General features: G+C 40.7%; 1 protein-coding gene across 3 annotated transcripts in view; it reads left to right on the forward strand.

The window, feature by feature from the left end:
- The window catches only part of KDR (kinase insert domain receptor), a 42,434-nt gene extending 24,582 nt beyond the window's left edge, over window positions 1-17,852 (forward strand). Inside the window, exons 19-30 of one of the 3 annotated variants that reach the window (XM_073342012.1) lie at window positions 323-436; window positions 1,991-2,079; window positions 6,729-6,885; window positions 7,824-7,924; window positions 9,444-9,566; window positions 9,703-9,814; window positions 10,052-10,151; window positions 10,253-10,358; window positions 12,350-12,501; window positions 14,688-14,784; window positions 14,891-14,979; window positions 15,908-17,852. In XM_073342012.1, the coding sequence (XP_073198113.1) occupies window positions 323-436; window positions 1,991-2,079; window positions 6,729-6,885; window positions 7,824-7,924; window positions 9,444-9,566; window positions 9,703-9,814; window positions 10,052-10,151; window positions 10,253-10,358; window positions 12,350-12,501; window positions 14,688-14,784; window positions 14,891-14,979; window positions 15,908-16,127 (1,460 nt within the window). In that variant the 3' untranslated portion in view covers window positions 16,128-17,852. The remainder of the gene's footprint in view (window positions 1-322; window positions 437-1,990; window positions 2,080-6,728; window positions 6,886-7,823; window positions 7,925-9,443; window positions 9,567-9,702; window positions 9,815-10,051; window positions 10,152-10,252; window positions 10,359-12,349; window positions 12,502-14,687; window positions 14,785-14,890; window positions 14,980-15,907) is intronic. The other 2 variants (XM_073342013.1, XM_073342014.1) reach the window with 2 other exon arrangements.
- Window positions 17,853-22,594: the final 4,742 nt, after the last annotated feature.

A 22,594-nucleotide genomic window follows, 5' to 3' on the forward strand; every position in this document is an offset into this window, starting at 1 on the left:
GTCTTTTCCTTATATAGGCTCCTATTACTCTCCACCCTCATCCCGATTTTTCACACTTGTTGTCTGGTCACCCTGTTACCTTTTGGCAGCATTCGGGAACTGTTCCAAAATAAAGCAAAACCAACCTGTAACTCTACAGCTCACGAGGGCCAGAGCATAGTTACGAGGAATGTATGTTTTGACCCTCACATGAGAACCATAGCCTAGGTTAACCTACAAGACCATTTACTCAATATGCCAAAATACTAATGGATGTGGCTAGCAAAGGGAAAACCCTTTATTTCTGTTATGCTGATCAGTTGTATAATTTTTATCCTTACAGAGGGTGCTACACACAGTGAACACCGAGCACTTATGTCAGAGCTCAAAATCCTCATTCATATTGGTCATCATCTAAATGTTGTCAATTTACTTGGTGCCTGCACAAAGCCAGGAGGTGAGTGACCGACTGAGAGTCCTCAGTGCTCTCTGGGTATAGGATGTCTCTTCTGTGGTTGGGGGCACTATCTCAAATTCAGTAAGACCATTTCTGATTAGTGGAGAATTGAGTTTCCATCATTAGCAAGACCCTGATTTTCCAGTATAGTTATTCCAGGGCTGTTCATTATAAGAGTCAGCATGATCCAGTGGTTAGATCAGGGGATGGAAAGGCTGGAGTTCAATCTGTCAGCTCTGTCGTTGATGTGCTGTGTCACCTTGGGGAAGTCACTTTACCTTTTGTACCTCAGTTCAGCTCCCCCATCTGTAAAATGGGGTAATAATGCTTGCATATCATTAGCAAAGCCTTTTCGATCCTTGGATAAAAGGCATGCTACGTGCAGATACAATATTATTTTTCTTTATGGTGTGGACCATTCATATTCCTCACACGAAAAACTCAAATGCTATGTAGTTGTCCAAAGGAGGAGTAAACATAGTTTATAATTAGAGAGAGGCCAGAAACAGAATTCTGAAAGCAAACACATTTGTTGGTTTGGGATCAGAATCTAGATCCAAAAATGCCACAGGTAGCCCCTATGTCTTTATTGGGCTAAAGCAAAACCACAAATTGTACCACTCTTCTCAGCTCGGGGATAAAAGGTGATTATGAGTCTGGATCCTAATTTGGATGGTTAAATCTATTTTACTTACAATTGTAACAGTTTTGGTGTAACAAGGCCAGCATCGTTCACTAGTTTGGAAGATATTTAGAACAAGCAACTTTGTAATAACTTGCCAAAGAAGCTGACTCAGTCGTAATTTTAATATTAATACAGTTAGGCTAAGAATTTCCTTCACGCAGTTCCATAACTATAGTACATTACTGGGAAGAAGAAGAATCCCATAAATCTTTCTAAAGGTAGACATAGCGACCAATTATTACTTGTAGATGCCAAAATAAGAAGCCTATATTCAATAGTTGGATTTTAGATCAGCATTTCCAAATGTCAAATGTCCAAGTAACCCAATCTGAGCATCAGCGTACAACATTTGGGCAGCTCATTAAGGTACCTGTGTGTGTTTGCAAATTGGGCTTTAAGGACCAAATATTTTAAAACATGGAGACTCAGCTCCATGCACAAAGATGCATGAACAGTTATGAGTACATGAAAGTAGTTTACTGCAATTGGGTGGTTAATTGCATGACTGTGCATGCAAGTATCAGTGTATATGGATATTTGCATGCACAGTGAGCCAATTTGCATGTATTGTCATAGCTGCTTGCACGTGTAAATATAAGCACACAATTCATACACATTTTCACATGCAAAATGAGGCCTCTGCTTTTTGAAAAATTTGGCGTGAAATGTTATTTCCCCCATCCCACATGTTAATCAGAAAAAGTGTCACTTTCCTTCTTTGAACAGAGTTTTGCTGTCTATATTGTGGATATTTTCTTTAAAAGTATTTGGAAAGATGGTGGAATGATTTTTAGAAGAATACATATTTTTAGCTGGGCTGAACTGGGAAATAAATAGCTTTCTAATTAATTGGTTTATGTTTTATGCAGGCCCACTTATGGTGATTGTGGAATACTGCAAGTTTGGAAACTTGTCAACTTACTTAAGGAGCAAGAGAAATGAATTTGTGCCATACAAGGTACAGTCTGCTGTCATCGTCAAAATTAAAAATAGAGGCTAAGGAGTGATGAAACTTTATTTTTAAAACTCTTTTTATATTCTAAGTGGAAAGCTTGAGGATTATTGGGGATGTATCTTTGTATTAATATTAATTATGATAATCTTTAGCATTTACCAGAGAAGTTCAATATAGAAAAGGCATTACAGGTTGTCTAGTTAATCCCCATGCCCATACAATATAGATAGTTTCTTATTCTAAGCTTTAAATGTGCAAAGAGGAGGCATCTACCATTTTTCTTGGCAGACTATTCTACAGTCTGCTGTATCTGCCAGGGAATTTTTCCTGATTATCAGCCCAATTTTTTCCTTAATTTCAGCTCATTACTCTTAGTCAAACTAGCTTGTACCACCTTAAATCACTTCACTCCCTGCTTGTGTTTATACCCTTCTGTAAACAGCTATCATGTCCCCCTTGTTCATTGTTTAGCCAGGCTATCCATATAGAGCGCTTTTAATCTTTCCTCGTAAATCAATTTCTCCAGCCAATTTATCGTTTCATCTTCAAAGCTTTCTCCAAAGATCTAACTAATCCTCTCTGCGCCTTTTTGAGATCCCTGTTTTAAGGATGGGAAAATGGAGCAGAGAAATGAAGGCCAGTGTCTAAATCTGGACCCCTCTGTCAGTGGCCTGATTTTTCAGAAGGAGTTGGTGGTGTTCATCACCTTTGAGAACCACTTCTGGGGTACATGAATATATATAGCTTTAGATTTTCCACATAGAACATTTTTGCCTAGGAGACTTACCCAGAGCCCCAGAGGGAGCCAGTGTTAAGGGGATTAGAAACTCTGGAGAGGTGCCCTGCAGTTTGCAGGTCATATGTCTTTCTTCCTACATGAGAGCCTTCTTTAACTGTATCACTTTCCTGAGGGTTTTTTTCCTGTATCCTTGGGGGCAGGGAAAGGAGAGTTTTACTGTTTTATATTGGTGAGTGCAATCTACTGCTCCCTCTCTTGGGAGTTAGCAGGGTAAAGGGGATCAACAGGAATCTGTTATGTCTGGTTACAGAGCAGGGACAGAGGAGGATGAAGTAAGGGGATGGGTTTTAAGAGGACGTTGAATGTCATAGATTCATAGATATTAAGGTCAGAAGGGACCCTTACGATCATCTAGTCTGACCTCCTGCACAATGCAGGCCACAGAATCCCACCCACCCACTCCTGCAATAAACCTCTCACCTATGTCTGAGCTATTGAAGTCCTCAAATCATGGTTTAAAGACTTCAAGAAGCAGAGAATCCTCCAGCAAGTGACCAGTGCTCCATTCTACAGAAGAAGGTGAAAAACCTCCAGGGTCTCTTCCAATCTGCCCTGGAGGAAAATTCCTTCCCGACCCCAAATATGGCGATCAGCTAAGCCCTGAACATATTGGCAAGATTCACCAGCCAGATACCCAGGAAAGAATTCTCTGTAGTAACTCAGATCCCACCCCATCTAACATCCCGTCACAGGCCATTGGGCCTATTTACCATGAATATTTAAACATCAATTAATTGCCAAAATCATGTTATCCCATCACACCATCTCCTCCATAAACTTATTGAGTTTAATCTTGAAGACAGATAGGTCTTTTGCCCCCACTGTTTCCCTTGGAAGGCTATTCCAAAACTTCACTCCTCTGATGGTTAGAAACCTTCATCTAATTTCAAGTCTAAACTTCCCAATGACCAGTTTATATCCATTTGTTCTTGTGTCCACATTGGTACTGAGCTTAAATAATTCCTCTCCCTCTCCGGTATTTATCCCTCTGATATATTTATAGAGAGCAATCATATCTCCCCTCAGCCTTCTTTTGGTTAGGCTAAACAAGCCAAGCTCCTTGAGTCTCCTTTCATAAGACAGGTTTTCCATTCCTCGGATCATCCGAGTAGCCCTTCTCTTTACCTGTTCCAGTTTGAATTCATCCTTCTTAAACATGGGAGACCAGAACTGCACACAGTATTCCAGGTGAGGTCTCACCAGTGCCTTGTATAACGGTACTAAAACCTCCTTATCTCTACTGGAAATACCTTGCCTGATGCATCCCAAGACTGCATTAGCTTTTTTCATGACCATATCACATTGGCGGCTCATAGTCATCCTATTATCAACCAATACTCCAAGGTCCTTCTCCTCCTCAGTTACTTCTAATTGATGCGTCCCCAGCTTATAACTAAAATTCTTACATTTCTCACTATTAAATTTCATCCTATTACTATTACTCCAGTTTACAAGGTCATCCAAACCTTCCTGTATGATATCCCAGTCTCTCTCTAAATTTGCAATACCTCCCAGCTTTGTATAATCCGCAAACTTTATTAGCACACTCCCACTTTTTGTGCCGAGGTCAGTAATAAAAAGATTAAATAAGATTGGTCCCAAAACTGAGGATCCCTGATCCCTGAGGAACTCCACTAGTAACCTCCCTCCAGCCTGACAGTTCACCTTTCAGTAGGACCTGCTGTAGTCTCCCTGTTAACCAATTCTTTATCCACCTTTCAATTTTCATATTGATCCCCATCTTTTCCAATTTAACTAATAATTCCCCATGTGGCACAGTATCAAACGCCTTACTGAAATCTAGGTAAATTAGATCCACTGCGTTTCCTTTGTCTAAAAAATCTGTTACTTTCTCAAAAGAAGGAAATCAGGTTGGTTTGGCACGATCTACCTTTTGTAAAACCATGTTGTATTTTGTCCCATTTACCAGTGACCTCAATGTCCTTAACTACTTTCTCCTTCAAAATTTTTTCCAAGATCTTGCATACTACATGTGTCAAACTAACAGGCCTGTAGTTACCTGGATCACTTTTTTCCCCTTTCTTAAAAATAGAAACTATGTTAGCAATTCTCCAATCATATGGTACAACCCCTGAGTTTACAGATTCATTAAAAATTCTTGCTAATGGGCTTGTAATTTCATGTGCCAATTTCTTTAATATTCTTGGATGAAGATTATCTGGGCCCTCCGCTTTAGTCCCATTAAGCTGTTCGAGTTTCGCTTCTACTTCAGATATGGTAATATCTACCTCCATATCCTCGTTCCCATTTGTCATGCTACCATTATCCCTAAGATCCTCTTTAGCCTTATTAAAGACTGAGGCAAAATATTTGTTTAGATATTGGGCCATGCCTAGATTATCCTTGACCTCCACTCCATCCTCAGTGTTTAGCAGTCTCACTTCTTATTTCTTTGTTTTCTTCTTATTTATATGGTTATAGAACCTTTTACTATTGGTTTTAATTCCCTTTGCAAGGTCCAACTGTACTTGACTTTTAGCCTGTCTCACTTTATCCTTGCATGTTCTGACCTCAATAAGATAGCTTTCCTTGCTGATCCCTCCCATCTTCCACTTCCTGTACGCTTTCTGCTTTTTCTTAATCACCTCTCTGAGATGCTTGCTCATACAGCTTGGTCTACAACTCCTGCCTATGAATTTTTTCCCCTTTCTTGGGATGCAGGCTTCCAATAGCTTCTGCAGCTTTGACTTAAAGTAATCCCAGGCCTCCTCTGCCTTTAGATCCACACATTCTTCAGTCCAATCCACTTCCCTAACTAATTTCCTTAATTTTTGAAAGTCAGCCCTTTTGAAATCAAAAACCCCTAGTTGCAGATTTATTTTTGTTAATCCTTCCATTCAGTTTGAACTGAATTAGCTCATGATCACTTGAACCAAGATTGTCCCCTACAACCATTTCTTCTATGAGGTCCTCACTACTCACCAAAACCAAATCTAAAATGGCATCCCCTCTATTCGGTTCAGAAACCACTTGATGAAGGAATCCATCAGCTATCGCATCTAGGAAAATCTGAGCCCTATTATTACTAGCACTCTTCCTCCAGTCTATATCTGGGAAGTTAAAGTCTCCCATGATCACGCAGTTTCCATTAGTATTTACTTAATTAAAAACATTAACGAGAGCTCTATCCATATCCAAATGAGATCCCGGCGGTCTATAGCAAACCCCAAGCACTATCCCAGGGGAGGCTCTAGTAGTTTTCTTCCTCAATGTAATTTTTGCCCAGACGGACTCTGTCTTATCCATTCCATCGCTTCTTATTTCTTTTCATTCTACCTCATCATTGATATACAATGCTACTCCAGATAAGCAATGGGGATTATGGGGATGGGAATCCGTGAGGATGGAAAGCAGTGTTGTTTGGCAAGAATAGAGCAAAAGTGAAGCAGGAGAGACTGGATTTGTAGAGGCGGGAGTCTGCATGGGGTTAGGCCTATCTCCAGAGGCATTTGGTGGCATAAGAGCAGAAGCAGGTAAATGAGATGGGTGGGTTTGTGGAGGTGGGATGGACTTTGCAGTGAGAGAAGAAGCAAAGGAATGAATAGTGGCATGAGTGGTAGAGTGGAGGGATCCAGTAACAGAGTGAAGGGGAAGTCACCTGACAACATGCTAGTTCAGCAAGCGACAGGATGTAGTAGCACCTGCTTATAAGTGCTGCTGACTGACATAGGAAGGTGGAGGGCTGCTGCACCCCCATGGAGGGGGCCACAAGCAGGTTAAGTGCCTCCTCCACGCCTTCTCTCCCCCTCTGATGCTCAGTGACTTCCCTGATTTATACACTGTACAATATCACGTCTGCCTCAGAAACACTCTGATTATTTTTCCTTTCTAGACTAAAAATGCCAGATTTAGGCAGGGGAAAGAAAACTACGCTGGTGAAATCTCAGCGGACTTGAAGCGACGCTTAGATAGCATCACAAGCAGCCAGAGCTCGACGAGCTCGGGATTTGTGGAGGAGAGATCCCTCAGTGACGTAGAGGAAGAAGAAGGTAGGATTTGTGCTCACTTAGTTTTGGGCCATTTGTCATTGGTAGGGGCTGCCTTAGGGCTCAGCACTTTGATCAGGCTCATCTGGAGGGAGGCCACAGTTCAACTATATGTAGACTCGGCAGAATTCAACTTTATTTGATGTATAATTTCAAAGGAATTAGGGTTTATTTTAAAAGTTTTTAAAAGTTTTGCACAGTCATGGGACATGACATTGCGATTCAAAAAGTTAAGCTGCATAAGCCTTAAAACACGAGTTGTCAAAACATACAAAGTAAATATCTTTAAATCAAACCCTAATAAATTCTCAGGTAGCATTTGCTTACTTTGCCTAGCTGTACATTTCTGTTATCATTGATACAAATATGATTTTTTTGGGTTTTGTGTGTATGGTAAAATCAGTGTTTACTGATCCTCCCAAGCCTAACTATACAGTAGCGGGATTGGAGTTATAATCAGATCATTCTATAGCAGTTCCTACTCAGCAAATATCCTAATGATGTCATGACTGAGCAAGGACTGGACCATTAGCAGGTGTGGTTATGGACCTTACCCCTCCAGTTTGCTAGAGTGTGAGATTAAATGTCTCCCTCCTTCAAGTAACAATTTTTCTATGATCCACAAACCTTTGTACTTTCTTCCCTAATGGGGGCGGAATGAGAACTCCCTTCAGTTCCACTCTTAGCTCATCCACTGGGATTGCTGCAAGACTTTGCTTTCACTAGGTACTACATGAGCTGATTTTTGCAGCTCTCCCAGCTCTTGTAAACTCTGGAAACAAATAATCAAGCCTGAGATTTGAACATGGGTCTCTCGTACAGTAATGTAAAGTGCTGACTACTGGTCACGGGATTTGACAATGTATTTTAAATAAGAAACATCCGTAGGTGAAATCTGAAATAGAGAACATGTTTGATTGTTGTCATCTTGCTCCTTGTAGCAGCTTCTGAAGACCTTTGCAAGAACCCTCTGAGCATGGAGGACCTTATCTGTTATAGCTTCCAGGTGGCCAGGGGGATGGAGTTCTTGGCTTCACGCAAAGTAAGAATCTTTTCAGGGAAATGGCATTTTTCATATGGTTAACCATTGTAGAAAATGATGCTACAGGTTCATAGAAGGAAGCGATAGGTTTGTCATTGGACTGGCAACCATCCACAACATTTTCTGATTGCTCCAAAAAATGTCGGAACCATTAATATGACAAAATGAAACAGCCCATATGAGGTGCTTTGATTGACATGAATGTTAGCAATTTGTATAAGGTTCATTGTTCTCTGATTCATAAAAGAATGATAAAGTGCCTGGAGGGAATGACATCTGAGGAAAGATTAAAAGGAATGAGGGACCAATTCCTGATAAGAAGAGCCACGTTAGAATAAAAAGGCTTTGCTCTGAAGAAATTGCTCTGTAGGGCAGTGGGAAGGATGGAAGCCCCTGTTCATGACACTGCACAGAGACACTGTAGACTAAGAGATGCATGTTTGTGGGCACTGTGAATCTCCCCTTGATGGATCTCCGCCTGACCTGCTAACACAAAAGAAACACCACATTTCCCCTGCATTTCATCCCAGAGCAGATGCCCCATCAGGATTTGATCCTAACTTTGTATAACTGGGCCAAACAATAGCTGATCATTCGCAAATATTCTGAAGGCTGTAAACACCAAAAGGAAAGAGGAATTATTAATGGTGGCACAGGGCATAAAAACAAGGAATACTAGGTAATATGCAAAGGCAAAATTAGGCTGGATATCTGGATATATGACCAATGGTGGTATCTGTTAGAATGTAGAATAGTCTCCCACGGAAAGATTGGAGAGTCCCTTTGTTTTAGTCATTTAGAAGGGCATTTGTCAAGGCCTGAAAAATATATAAGAACAATCCTGCATGTGTAACCTACCGGTCAGGTAGGGTGTGTGTTATGTCCCCCTCTGTGCCTGATCTACAGAGCATGAGCGTTGGTTACAGACCCCAGCTCCAGAGCCTGTAGGTCAAGCTGTAGAGAGGCCTGTGAGTTTAGCTATGGAAGTCCCTGGTGCATTGGCCATGATGGCGGCTATCATACTGGCAGAGATAGAGAGATGTACTTTTCCATCTTTAATTGTTTCCAGCAGAGAATAATTTCAACATTGGGCCTGTCATATGACATTTTTCACCATTTCAAGTATATTAAAAAGGGTGAAGTATCATAGATGCGATGGGGAATGTGGATTTGAATATAACCAAAGTAAATCTGTGGTAATCAGATCCTAACCTGTTTTGCATCAGTTTCCTGGGATAATTAATTGGCTAACCTCAAGGGCCATGGCTGTTTATTGGTTAAACAGATGTGTGTTTGGACTTGGCTCAGAAAGACTTTTGTTTTCAGGTCAGTTACAATCATCAAAAAAGCCACTTAAAAATCAGTAACTCTGTTGACGTTGGGATTTATTTTTCTTAATAGGATTTAAGAAATATCTGGCCTCTGAGAGTGAGGTCAGCACAGATGTGAAATAGATCAACTCTCTGAGCAGAGAGTTCAACAACAGCCAACCTATAAACTTGTTTTCTTCCCTTTGCAGTGCATTCATAGGGACCTGGCTGCTCGTAATATCCTCTTATCACAGAATAACGTGGTCAAAATCTGTGATTTTGGCTTGGCACGAGACATCTACAAAGACCCAGATTATGTCAGGAAAGGAGATGTAAGTTTTGGAGAATAAATGTTGGAGACGTTTAATTCGAATTAACTATTCTATTTTAACATGTTGTTTTTGGAAACAGTGTTCTCTTTTTCCTGTCTCTTACTAAAGTTTAATTATTTTTTTACACTGCTTTCAGGCCAGATTACCCCTAAAATGGATGGCACCAGAAACCATTTTTGACAGAGTATATACCATTCAGAGTGACGTATGGTCCTTCGGCATTCTGCTATGGGAGATATTTTCATTAGGTAAGTCACTTTTATTTGCTACTGAACCTCTAACTTTAACGATAGAGCTGGTTGAAAAAACAGTGAAATTTTTTTTGAAAGTTTTGACTTTACATGCAAATTGGGTAATTGCACATGCAAACATCTCTAATTGCCTGACTTGTTCATATAATAGCAGTTATTGCATGTACAAATCATTTGGTTGAAAATCAGGCCCAGAATTTTAAGTGTCTTCTTAAAAAAAGGTTATCATTTTAGGAGCTTCGCCATATCCTGGTGTAAAAATTGATGAGGAGTTTTGTAGAAGACTGAAAGAAGGAACAAGGATGAGAGCACCAGACTATACAACACCAGAAATGTAGGAACTTGCAAATATGCTTTATGGTAATAGCAAGCATCTGTGTAGGTAGAATATGCCCCCCTCATTGCCCTGATATTGTCATGGTTTTATCCCACTAGATATCAGACGATGCTGGACTGCTGGCATGGAGAACCTAAGCAAAGACCTACTTTTTCTGAATTAGTGGAGCACCTGGGAAACTTACTGCAAGCCAATGTTCGTCAGGTACGTGAATATAGATATTGTACCAATGCTACAATATTCTGCAGTGGTGCCTTGTTGGGCCATTGTTATACCACATCACCTTGGGGAGTTGAGGCAGATGGCTGAAGAGGATGGCCCAGGTCACAGAGATTTGTGATAATAACAAAACCTGGCCCATGTCTACCCCTCCCTCCCAGCAAGGCTTCCCACTGCCCCCTCAGATTGTCCATATGGATAGCTTTGGGGTTAGTCCAGGGAGCCAGCTCTATCCTGTACACCACTTCATTTGTCCCACTTCTCACTGTCTGCTTGATAACTACACAAATGCCAGTGGTAAGGGCATTAGCCCAGAATTCAGGGCACCTGGGTTCAGTGTCCTCCTCTGCTACAGACTTCCTGTGGGACCCTAAGCAAGTCAGTTAGTTTCTCTGTGACTCAGTTCCCCATTTGTAAAATGGGGGTAGTAGCACTTCCCTACCACTCAGAGGTGTTGGGAGGAGAAATATATTAAGACTGTAAGGTGTTCAGATACTGTGATAATGGGACCATATAAGTAACTAATTGATCTTTAAATATTCATGGTAAATAGGCCCAATGGCCTGTGATGGGATGTTAGATGGGGTGGGATCTGAGTTACTACAGAGAATTCTTTCCTGGGTATCTGGCTGGTGAATCTTGCCCATATGCTCAGGGTTCAGCTGATCACCATATTTGTGGTCAGGAAGGAATTTTCCTCCAGGGCAGATTGGAAGAGGCCCTGGAGGTTTTTCGCCTTCCTCCGTAGCATGGGGCACGGGTCACTTGCTGGAGGATTCTCTGCGCCTTGAAGTCTTTAAACCATGATTTGAGGACTTCAATAGCACAGATATAGGTGTGAGGTTTTTCGCAGGAGTGGGTGGGTGAGATTCTGTGGCCTGCATTGTGCAGGAGGTCAGACTAGATGATCATAGTGGTCCCTTCTGACCTTAATATTTACGAGTCTATGAGGTCCAGGATGGAATTTCTGGTCAAAATCAGAGAGAAAGAGGAACCACGACCAGCCTTCCTCAATAACCAATGGCTCAGTGGTTAGGGCATGCACCTGGGAACCTAAGTGTTTTATTGGCTATTCTGGGCAGGTGCTATGAATCTATGAAACTAAAATAGATAGATATCATTTCTGTGGATTTCCTGCCACTTGCCTTGTGTGTGTGTGTATTTATATATTTATAAATTCAACTGAGAAATCACAAAAGAAAAGATCATTATAATCGTCTAGGCCAATTTATTTTAAAGAATATAATCATTTGTAACACACTGCACATAATTGGTTTATCTTCTGTACTTTAATGAATTATACATTCCTTGTCAAAATAATTTGTCACCATACATCAATGAGGAGACTTCAGCAACTAGAAATAATCTGTGACTATATTATTATCTGACGTGTACACTGTCTATAAAATTCATTTTAAAAAATCCTCATTGTTAGTTATATCATTTTAGACTATTTAACACTGAAATAGTTTTATCTTTTTTTTATCTCTGCTTATTGTTCACCTTTTGCTTTTCACTCAGATTGGATAATTCTTATAGACTGGTCGGTTTCACTTTCCAGTTCTCATGCTCTAGAACAGTGGTTCTCAACCAGGGGTCCAAGGCCCCCTGGGGGGCTGTGGGCAGATTTCAGGGGATCCGCCAAGCCTGGCCAGCGTTAGACTTGCTAGGGCCCTGGGCAGAAAGCCAGATCACGATAAGAAGCTTACAGTTGTAACTGAAATAAAAAATTAAAAAGTAAACGTTTTGATTGCTTACTCAGATATGTAAAACCATTAGAAGGTCTACATTTTGGTCTAAAACTCTTTGACAATGTCCCTTTAAGTTCAAATCTTTTGATGTATGCTCCAGCAAATATAATATACTGTTTATAGTCAAATAAAGCAGCCCACCATAGCTTTAACTTTTATTGTAAGTATTCTTATTTACAATGCGTATATATATTTTACTCTGACTTTTTTCACTGTATTCTACAGGATGGTAAAGATTACATTGTCCTTCCTCTAATGGTATCACTGAACATGGATGAGGATTCTGGACTCTCTTTGCCAACCTCACCTGTTTCCTGTATGGCGGAAGAGGAAGCCTGCGATCCTAAATTCCATTATGACAACACAGCAGGAATTAGGTATTTTATATGGTGAACATCCCACTGTGGCCTCTAGGCAGTTGTGTTCAGGTTGGGGGAGGAAAAATGAAAGGAAGAGATTTCAGCTGCTGTGGTCCATATTTAACTCTGTTCATAGGGATAAGAATAAAGCCATAGAGTCTCTGTAGGAGGATCTGCATATCACTAGTTTCTTAGCTTCTGAAACACCTGTATAACCTCAATTTTCCCCTGCCGCCCTTTAAAGAGTTCAGTTTCTCGTCCAAAAGTGCTGTGATAGTATTTTTAGCTAGCCCTTAGAAAATGTCTAGTCATTCTTTTCTGGTCTGTTTATATTCTTGTAACAAACCCTGGTGTGGTAAGGATGATAGACCTAGTGATGGGTTCATTAACAAAAGCCTATCTTTACACAAGTCCCCTGATATTTCTACCCAGAAAATGAGCACATTGTTAGGTGGGTCATGAACTGATGGCTAATGGAAGTTTCGTTAAATGGTACTGTTACTGATTATACTTATTTATTATGTATTACTTGTGTTCTGGTATCACCTAGGGGCCCGAGTCACGGATCAGGGTTCTGTTGTGGTAGGCACTGTAAAAACATGTACCAAATAGATGTTCCCTATTGCAGAGAGCGTGCAATCTTATCCAGCAGTGTACAGTGAAGGCTTACTTAAGACCAAACTCCAGAACCCGCACCTAGCTTGTGCATATGGGCTTAAGAAAGGGCTTATCTGCATAAGTTGTGGGGGAGGAAGGAATTTTCTCACCTAGGCGTATCTGTGGTTCCTACTGCAGCCTCAAGAGTTCAGGATGCCAGGGATGGTTGCCAGTGTCTTTCTGCTGCCTCAGAAGAAGCAGGGGTGACTTGGAGGGGTTTGTTGCAAGAGACAAGAGCAGAGATAGAAGAATTTCATATAAGAACCAGAAAGTCCCTTCAGACCACTCAGCCCCAGTTTAATTATTGCAGGGGCACTGAGCCTGCATCCATGAAAGTCAATGACAAAGCTTCCATTAACTTTGTTGGTGCAGGATCAAGCCCTATCCTCCTTAGGAACAGTGCACTTAGGGCTTCCGTTGAAATCAAGGTACTATAACTAAACACCTAAATACCATGTTTTAATAGTGTGATGGTCGATAATATTTACATTTAAAAGATGAAAACATTTGATATAATTGAAAGCATTGCTCTCATTTTCCATTTGTAACACTTCCTATATGGCTTTCCCCAACCCACTCTTCCTGTTATTCTGTAATGACTAAAAGGAAAAAAAACAACATCGGTAATATATGTTTTAAAGGGGCTTTCTGCAATTTTTAGTCTGTTCTGATGAAACAGCAGTGGGAGTGCTGCCCTAAGAGGCGGAGAGCGGGGAATATGAAATGTGACTTTGGATAGATTTATTTTTATGTTCCTGAAGCTGGAAGCATTTTGCAGCCAACAAAGCAGACTAGGATCTCACTGTAGCATACTGAGATGCCTTTTGTCCCATTGACTCCCACTCTTCCAGAAGTAAAGTTGGTGTGGTCCCTTCTTAGGTCAGAGCCAATATTGCTGCAGCTCTTGCATTAGTTTTAGGTAGGCTAGCTTGGAAACAAGGTACATTTCATTACACTTATGTAGAGAGGGAACTCTGAGGTTGCTGCTGATTTGGGCATCTGTGTCCTCCGTGATAGGCCACTGCTGTTTTCTTTGTCACTGATTTACTGAACTCCCTCCTGCTTGGAGGGCTTCTTTTGGAGAAGAGCCTTCAAGAAAGGGGAGATGTTGAACACATAGCCCCAACTCCCACATTTTAACAGGAGACAGTTTGCTCTGTCTGCTGTAGGTGACTCAGGTCCAGTTTGGAGTGTCAGAAGTACAGCCCAAAGAAAGAGACATACAATTGTGGTCCAAGCTTCTCTGTTCGTTAGACTTTTATATGGAGTTTGCAGGAAATGAAACTTGCAGCATCACTCAGAAAAGGAGTTGGTTGTTTTTTAAAAGGTGTTCCTTAGGATTTGCTTGGGGATCAAGGTTTTAGCAGCCGCAGGTCAGAAACATGCCACTTTCTAGCCAGTTTCCCCTTTTCAGTTGAGGTTTGCATAATATGTTTTGACAAATGATTAACTTTGTTGTTGAAAGATAAAGGAGTCTGATATCATCTGTATATCATCATACACCCAAAAGACGGCTCATGAAAACAAACCCATTCTTCTCTTTACAGTCCGTACCGACAAGGTAGTAAGAGAAAAAGCCGACCTGTGAGTGTGAAAACATTTGAAGATGTGCCCTTAGTACCTGCTGTAAAAGTTGTTCAAGATGTAAGTCTGTCTTTTGTTACATCCCTTCATATTCCTTGTGTTGCTTTTCCATTTTTGTGTGTGTTTCCATCTGATCAATTTCCGGCCTCTCTTTGGCTCTTTAAAGGACAATCAGACAGACAGTGGGATGGTTCTTGCATCTGAAGAGCTGAAGACACTGGAAGACAGAGCTCAGCAAGTGACAGTTCCCTTTAGGTAAGGGTCAGCCAGCAAATATGATGGAATAAGACTATCCAGTTTACAGAAGATGCTTAGGCTATGAGTTGTCTCAAAAGACAGACTCTTCTCTGAATGGCCTTCGTGTGCCATATAAAATATAGAAAATAAACCACTGCACGCCTGGTTATCTGTGTCTTGTAACAAGTCCCAGGTCTCCTAGGACATTGTAGCTGTCACTGTGCTGTACACTGCAGCTATTCAGAACTTCAAGCAGCAGCACAGAGAGAACGTGTGCTATTTTCTCCACCTTTACTCTACCAACTAGAGAATACTGGGCCAATGGTACACATTTGAGTGGTTCTGATTCTAGCCTGTTCATAACAGTATTGTGGGTTTCTCTATTTAAAAGCAGACCCATGATTTTCAAAGAGCTGGAAGGACAAAAGGGGTAAATTTCAGCGCATTGTACGGGATTTTAGTTCTGAGACTCAGCTAAAAGTCAGTGGGATTCACACAGCTAAAGCCTCACCTACTCCTGTGAAAACCCCTCTGAGGGTCTTATTTTTCTAGGACAACTTCATTCCAAGCAAAGGTTCACTGTAATTACAATTGCAACCTCACACTGCAATGCACGGACACATTTCCAAGCTTTCATTCCACTTCACTCTCAGAGGCCACAGTTCATATCCCACAGTAAGCCTGTACTGCCATAAGAATGATCCCTGTACAGGATGCATATTACATGTCATAGGGGAGTGAAGAGGAAAACCATCTCTCCTATAATCCGGTGCACGTTTAAAAAAGCTTTTATATCAGCGTACAAGCCACCCTTGCTAACGACAACTCTGCTCTGCTTCATGCTGGTTTTGGAGAAGAGCGGTTTGTACAAATTGATGTGCCTAATGATGGCCTCCAAAGGAAACTCTCAGAAGTTATTTCAACGTTGTTTCTATTTCTCTTGCAGTATGCTGGTGCCCAGTAAAAGTAACGAATCTGTGATGTCTGAAGCCTCAAACCAGACGAGTGGCTACCAGTCAGGATATCATTCTGATGACATGGACACCACAGTTTACTCTAGTGAAGAAACAGAACTATTGAGCACCAGAGAGGACACACCTCAAACCTGCTGCACACAGACACTTACCTATGACACTGCTGTTCCACTCAGCTCGCCTACTGTTTAGAACAAAACAAACAACAGGAAATCATATGGAACGTGCCTGTATTTCTTAGACTGGTTGTATTCAGGGCTTATGCACAGGACACCCGCTTTCACAAGAAGGACACGAGTATCACGTAGCAAATTGTGCAGTGATGAGCCACAAGACGCTTGTTCAAGAGACATCAGTTGCTCATGATAAGTTGCTGTCACTGCCGTGAACATATGTATTTTGTTTCTCTGATTACAAAGTCGGGTTGTGGACTTTGAGACCTAAATGAAACACATGTTGACACTAAGTGTCTGTCCAATGGTGTAAAGACTACAGGCAATGGTTTAGCATTCAGCAGGGCGCTTTGTGCTTCCAGTTGTACGAAATAAAGCTCCATCCATGCCTTTTGTTTCTCCTTGCGGCTGGGCTCCAGGAAGAAAATATCACTGTGTTGGTTTCTTGTTTCAGAATGATTTTTTACTGAGACCCCTACAAAAAAAAAAAAAAAACACCTTCCGATTTAAGCTCTGTGTCTAATTGAAGGTTTCTGACTAAATATAGACTGAATTAAACAAAGACAAGGTTGATGGTTGCTCTCCTTGACGGAAAACACATTTGCCTTGGTAAGACCTGATGAGCTATATTTCTTTGGGTAAGAGTTTCCTAGTGAAGTCAGTGAATTTGGGCCTGATCCAACAACCTCCTAAAGTATATGCAAATAATTCTCATGGACTTTAATAGACAATGGATCAGGCCCTGGAACAAGTAGAAATGAAAGTAGAAGTTACCTAAGGCTCATAGCGATCTATAACTTATTTTTAAACTCTTTTTCCTCCCATAGAAGGCCAAATTCTGTGCTGGTATAAACTGACACAGCTCCAATGTACAGCAGTAGAGAATTTGCCCCATAAACTCTTGAGTATCAATGACTTATTACATGGCAGCTCAAACTTCTAGGAGTGGTGATTTTCAACTTAATTAATTGTTGGACAGGCTTTTAACTGTGTTCTTGTAGCCCAGAGCTGTAACGATAACACTGTATATGTACAAGATTTTTAAAATGTACAGCTATTTCTACTGAGTTTCTTTATGTATTTTATTTTTTTTAAGGGTTTTTGTACTATAAAGTCAAATGCTGGGAACCACGAGTATAAGGCAAATATGGCACATATAATATTTATAGCCTGTTTATGTAGAAATAAATATAATATATTAAAATATAAATATATATTATATATATATACTGAACATTGTACTATTCACATTTTGTATCAGTGTTTTGTAGCGTTACAAGGGTCACAACGTGTTTTATAATACCGGAAGTATCTTACTTTATTAAAAGGGATTGGAAAATATAAAAGACAAGGGGACTTTGAGTAGATCTCTTTTCTCCTTTTCTCCTCATGTTCTTATACTCTGCCCGTCACCACACTCGCTGAATGCTGTTAGTTAGTTCTACTACTGAAGAGCAAGTCATGGGGAAACAAAAACAGGAAGCTTACTTGTGTTTTATTACAAGTAAACATAAAATATACCTTTATCTATGTGTCTAACCATTTATATTGTGCACCACTATTGTGTATAAATGTTTGAGTGCATACTGCGGCTAGTAAAACATTGGCTATGCTAATAACTAGAAAAACAATAGTGTTCAATGGAATTGTCAGTGGAACAGAATATTAGCACCTACGGAGTCTTCTGAGAAAGTGTTTCCTTGCATTTGGGAGGGGAAATAGAAGTCTAAGCATACTAATTAATGTCCTGTATAAATGCTGTTTGTAATAAACGGCATTTTCATGCAAGGCATTTTGCAGCTTGCCACATATTTCTCCCACAAATGGAGTACAGTAGCGTTCTCATATTTTCTTTTGCCTGTGTGCTCACAAAATGGAAGATGCAGGCACAAAGGAAGGACTTAAGGCTATTGCAATCTGGACCTTAGATTGCAAACTCTTTGGGGCAGGGATCATCGTCCTTTTAATCTCAGGAAAGCACCATACATATTTCTGGTGTTCTGTACATGTTTGTTAACAGTAACTACAGCAGAGAGAATAATAGATAAATACAGTTGAAAATAAGCCCCCCTGAGAGCATGTCAGTAGAGCCAAAGTGGTTTGTCACTTAAATCCTATGATGGCTTTCCTTTGAATTATATTGTACTGTATATTTGTTATTTTTTATATAATGGAAGATTTCATTTTTATATAATGTAGCATTTTGTTTGGACTATGTTCCATGCCATATTCTGACATAATGTATATCTATCAACACACAGAACATCACATTCCTGAATGGCAATTTTTACACAGTCAAGTGAAGACAGCAAGTGTTGTGTTATATACACAGTCGTATAATATTGTATCTGTATAATATTGTGCCTGGCATGTACGTTGCTGATCTGTGCATGGAGGAGTCCCTGCAGAAACAAGCCTCTTAATGCCCATGGGGAAATGAGGGTGTACCATCACTGCAGCACCATCTCCTCCAGATTTAAAATGCTCCAGGCCGTGGGAGTTTTGAAATCTGGATCAAAATGTTGCAACCTGGGTTCCTCCCCCATTCTGGTCTAATATATGTGAACCACAGTGGTGTGTCAGTGGTACTCTTCCAGCATCTCAGGTGCACATATAACAAATAGAGCATTAAATGTATCAGAACCCTTTAAAAATGGCAACTTAAATATTTTGGCTAATGACTTTTGACCAGTAATGACACAGCTCCTTGCCAGCCAATCAGATTGTTCCATGGGTCCAAGCCTTTTTATGAATGACTAAGAAACACAGGAATGAGCCCCCACCTGCTTTAGGACAGGAAATCAGCCTCTTTATTTTTACATATATTCAGTTTCAGGAACAAGAAAAGCTGCTATAAATGTATTCACATATTTGGCACTTAGTTCCATAATTCTTTTCTGCGGCCATAGCAATTACATCCTTAAAGACACCTGGGCTTTTTATTATATTCTGAATGCAGCATACTTGGCTAGACACAGTCAGGTCACATCTGCCTTGGCAGATGTTTTACATTCTAAAATACATGTTTTTAAGAGACTTGCATCTCAAACAGCCCTGGCAAAGCTACGATACCTCAGAGACACAACCCCTCCCTTTGCCCATCTGCCCCCAAAGGAGACATGGGATGGAGCCTCAAAATTGGACCTGCATCCAGATACCTGAAGTTCAGGAGTGTTTCCATTATGGAGTTTTGGTTCAGCCCCATTGTAAATACAGGGCCAGTTGCAAGGTTTGGGCTTTGAATGCTCCCAGAAGTCAAGAATGTTCAAACACAGGGTCTGGGTCCAGCTCTAGTCAAAAGATTTCTGATTTTTGGGGACATCTCTATGAAACACAGTCCATGCATAAGTTTTGCCTATGAACTTTTCCTCCCTCAAAAGCAATGGCACTTCATGCAGTGATGGGCAGCTCAGTTGGATAACCAAGGCTGACGCCTGTATCATGCGCTCCGCTCCATTCTTCTGAAGTGTACAGCACCACGTTGAGGCCTACAGGGCTTGGATACTGGAAATAGCAGGCCACTGATTTAGCTAATACCATATAGTCATTTATTTCTTTGTCCACCACTCTCCCCCGCCAAAAAAGGCAAGAAGCTGTACTGCAAGTGATAGTTTTTCCCTGGGTGCTGCTGTTCCAGTGGGAGGCTATCATCAGGGGCTTAAATCCATCTCCATCCTGCTGTAAGACCAGTCTAACAATGGGCAAAACGTCGCTGCTTCATTTCTCAGAATTAATTCATGCATTTGTCAGAATGCTTTATAACGACTAAACCAGCAATAAAGCAGGATAAGCACATTCTCAGTTTTCTTTCTAGGCTCCCAAACAGCCACACCCACACGTGATCTGTCACACTTCAGTGACCTAGCGGTCACCTAAGCAGCTGCACATATGGCACAAAGAAAAGCCCGTGCAAAAATGCTCTGTTCCTGGAGAAAAATCCAGGCAGCTGAGGAATGGCTATGCTACCTGAAAGCAAGGGCCATGCCCACCACCACAGGGCTGGAGGTGGAAAGGGCAGGCATGGCCTGTTGTCTCCTTAGTTTGGGCTTACATCCCAATGGCTTTGTGCAGTACACCGCCATACTGTCAGACTTCCCACAATTCCTCCTCTCTGAGTGCAACTGTACGCTACCACATGCAAGTCTCTCGACTGGTCTGCCTCCCATCCTTCAAAAACATAACATTTCCACGGCATTAGGGCCCTTCTTTGGGTGCATGGGGTTGAGTTTTGTCCCTGGAGGTATCATCCTACAGTACTTACTCAGACAAAGCTCCCAGTGGTGTAAAAGCTCCAATGGGGGCTTCGGCTGAGCAAATCTAGCAAACGTAGGCCCAAAAGCTTTGGCATTCAGATGGATTAAGCTGTGGAAGTCTCCCTATGGAGGTGGCAGAACTCCATCACTTGGGTCATTTAAAACGAGTATGGAGAAAGCATTAGAAATGTACTCTAGGGACAATCCTGCAATGGCAGGGGGATGGATTGGCAAACCTAACAGGTCATTTCCAGGTCTTAGTTAAGTGGTTCTATGTATAGTGTGTTCAGAAAGTGTGGATAACCTGAAGAGAAGAAGATGGACTTGGGCATTTTCCTATGACTGAAACCCAAACCATGATTCATTTGAGGTTCACCCATCACTAATATAAAGGATGCCTACGTGCCCTGTATTACATCACAGTACTGTGTATAGCAATAACAGAGGAAAAAAAAGTTAACAATTTTGAAACTATTTGACAAATTTATTAGGTATAAAAGCTAGATTATAAAGACCTTTTATTTGGATTTCAGACCTGGGTTTAAATTCTGCTTGGCTGAATGATGTGTTGTAAGTCACAAGCTATGTTCTCAACTCCTGCCCTCCTGACATTTCAACCTAATTAAATCCTAGAAGGCTTCCCTGGGGTCATCTGGAAACATAGCAGGAGTTCTTAACATATGGTGCTGATAAGCATCACAACATCTGAGATAAGGAGCTGTTTAATGGAATCTTAGGAAGCTTGGGTTTTGTTACTATAAAACTACAATGTAAACCATAATCCCTACATAGATGTAATTAGCTGTTAAGCATATCAGATTCATGACAAGAGGTGTTCTGGTAGCCCATAAATTATTTACTGACTGCCTCTGGTGGGTTAAAATGTGAAGTATCTCAGACTTGCATCTTGTTAGGATGACATATTATGATGAATGATGAGGTTTGCTTTGGTAGCAGTTTTACTAAGCTTGAAAAATCAAACATATGTACCTGCCACTCTGTCTAAAATGAACAGAAGCTCTGGTGTCATAACAGTGATCACAGAAAAGTGCTAGGCAATAGTGTCCTGCTCTCAGGATCGCCAATGAACCACTGATGATTTCTTTTGATGATATAGTGCTTCTGAATTGTGTTTCATTGGCTGAACATATGCCACTCCATCCTGCAGAGGAATGACGTTGGGATGGAAGGGGATTAGTGCTTTCTAGCTTCCTTGTGTAATTTTCAGTTAACAGCTGGTGAATTAAGCTACCTAATAAACTCAGTGGGTAAAATCCTGGTTTTATTGAGGTCAATGGCAAAACTCTCATAGATTTCACTAGGGCCAGGAAGCCACCCAAAGCTTCCAATTTACATCTAGGTTCTCAAATACATGTTACCACAATCTTCACAAGCCAAATTCACCCTGGGTGAAACAACTCAAAATCTGAGTTTTGAACAATTTGATATGAACTTCAAAAGTCAGTCAGTTGCACCAGAAAATTTACCACATTTCAAGAATGAAAAATGTTTTCAAAATTGAAACTCAAATTTTCACATTTTTGATGCAAAAATAACCGTATTGTCAATTTTCTTTTTAAAATGAAATATAAGCAGCAGGGACACACCCAAAGCAAAATGATGAAAGTTTTCTTGAGACATTTCATGGGCAAGTTTTCAACAATTTTACTTAGCTCTACCCATCTTAAATGCACTAATTTCTATATTAAGTCAGTCATGCCTCTTGACATACTTCTGAGAAATAATCTTGTCTATGAAGATAGTTGACAGACTGTTAAACCATAGTGAAATGCATTGTTTTATTCTTGCTTCACTGCCCTTAGTAATAGTTTGGTATACATTTCATTTCTTTGTTAGATACAACCTAGAATTTTTTGGGAGTTTAGGTCTTCAGTTCTTAGTCATGCGAAATTTGTACTGAAGTTAATGGGAGTTTTGCATATGGTGGATAGCAGGATAAAGTCCTTGTTGCATTTTGTTAGTGCCACAACAGTTGTTTTACAGAGTGTATTCCTGTCATGCCTTTGAGTAGGTTTGATATGACAGAAGCCAGACAACAAAAAAATACGAGAGCGTTAAACAAAGGTTATACGGCTGTCACCGTTCTGCACCAGGAGATCTGAAGCCACCATTCCACAGTCGCTATCCAGCACTACCCTCTGTGATGCAGTTTTTTGGCATTACCAAAGGCTGAAGCTGGGGTCTGTATGGCCCACAAGGAGTCCAGGTCAAA

This window comes from Lepidochelys kempii, chromosome 4, assembly GCF_965140265.1.
Source record: "Lepidochelys kempii isolate rLepKem1 chromosome 4, rLepKem1.hap2, whole genome shotgun sequence".
Lineage (NCBI taxonomy): Eukaryota > Metazoa > Chordata > Testudines > Cheloniidae > Lepidochelys > Lepidochelys kempii.